This window comes from Bison bison, unplaced genomic scaffold, assembly GCF_000754665.1.
Source record: "Bison bison bison isolate TAMUID 2011002044 unplaced genomic scaffold, Bison_UMD1.0 scf7180017864375, whole genome shotgun sequence".
Lineage (NCBI taxonomy): Eukaryota > Metazoa > Chordata > Mammalia > Artiodactyla > Bovidae > Bison > Bison bison.
Genome location: NW_011494947.1, coordinates 2,207,176 through 2,208,301, shown reverse-complemented (window position 1 = coordinate 2,208,301; position 1,126 = coordinate 2,207,176). Strand labels below are relative to the sequence as shown.

General features: G+C 63.9%; 1 protein-coding gene across 1 annotated transcript in view; it reads right to left on the bottom strand.

The window, feature by feature from the left end:
* Positions 1 to 7: 7 nt before the first annotated feature.
* FAM78A (family with sequence similarity 78, member A) overlaps positions 8 to 1,126 on the bottom strand; it is a 12,287-nt gene continuing 11,168 nt past the window's right edge. The window contains exon 2 of the mRNA XM_010856791.1: positions 8 to 768. Coding sequence (XP_010855093.1) covers positions 240 to 768 — 529 coding nt within the window. The 3' untranslated portion in view covers positions 8 to 239. The remainder of the gene's footprint in view (positions 769 to 1,126) is intronic.

Below are 1,126 nucleotides of genomic sequence, written 5' to 3'. Positions count from 1 at the left end.
AGTGCACGTCGAGGGGTCGGTCCTGCCTGGGCCTCCCCCTCCCCCAGGAAAGCAGGTGCCAGAAGGGCGGGGGCGGGGCGGGGTGGGGAGGGGCCATCCCAGGGGCATTCGCACAGTGAGATCCGCCCCGCCGGAGAAGGTAGAAAGGTTGTATTTCGCTGAATGACCACAGAGTCCGTGTGGGGGGTCGCTTGAGTGGTGTCCTCATCCGGGTGTCACCACGCGGGCGCCCCCGGCCGCTACCGGTGCTTGGGCGGGATAACCACCAGGGGCGGCCCAAACTTGGGGCGCCACATGAGGACCTGAGCGTCGTTGGCGTTGGGCTTGACCAGGGCGCTGGGTGGGATGGGCTCGTTCTTGCTCAGGATTTTGGGCTGGTCCTGGGCAATGGGCTCCCGGAGCCGGGCGCGCTGGCCCAGGGGCCGGGTGGGGTTCACCTCGATGCTCAGCTGCATGCGCCAGTGCAGGGTCTGCAGGATGATCATGTCATTGGTCGAGGTGTTGGTGGCCACCAGCCACGTGATGAAGCTCTGGTCCCGGTAGATGTTGGTCAGTTTGGCCACGTTGCTCTCACTGACGGGCACAGCCCACGTGACGCTGGGGTAGAAGTTATCGTTCATGCTGATGATGAACTTGGAGTTTCTCTTGGTGGGGCCCACGATGGTGCAGGTCTCTGTGGTGTTGCCGTACCACGGGTAGTTCACCCCGTCCGAGTCGCTGATGGCCTCAATCTTGCCTTCCTGGAGGTCCGGGAGCTCCCAGCTGGACCTGAGGATGGGAAGGCAGTTTACATCACCAGCCAGCCACAGGCTGGTCTGCATCCCTTTGTCCTGGGGGCTCACCTCTTGGGGTGGGCCGACAGGAAACAGACACCCCAGCATCAGGTCAAGGAATTGGGGCTCCCCTAGACCTGGCACCCCCCCCCCAAAAGCCACATCCTGTTCTCTTGCATCATCTCAGATTGGTCTCTCCCCTCCCCACCCGGGAAACCACTCTAGACAGGGGCTGGACTTTGGGAAGCCCTGGCTGCCCCTGGCCTCAAGGGGATGTGTCCCAGGGAGGGGCCTGGGGGCAGCGCACAGTAATGGGGAGCCCTGACATACGCTGTGCCCCCACCCCAGGTCCT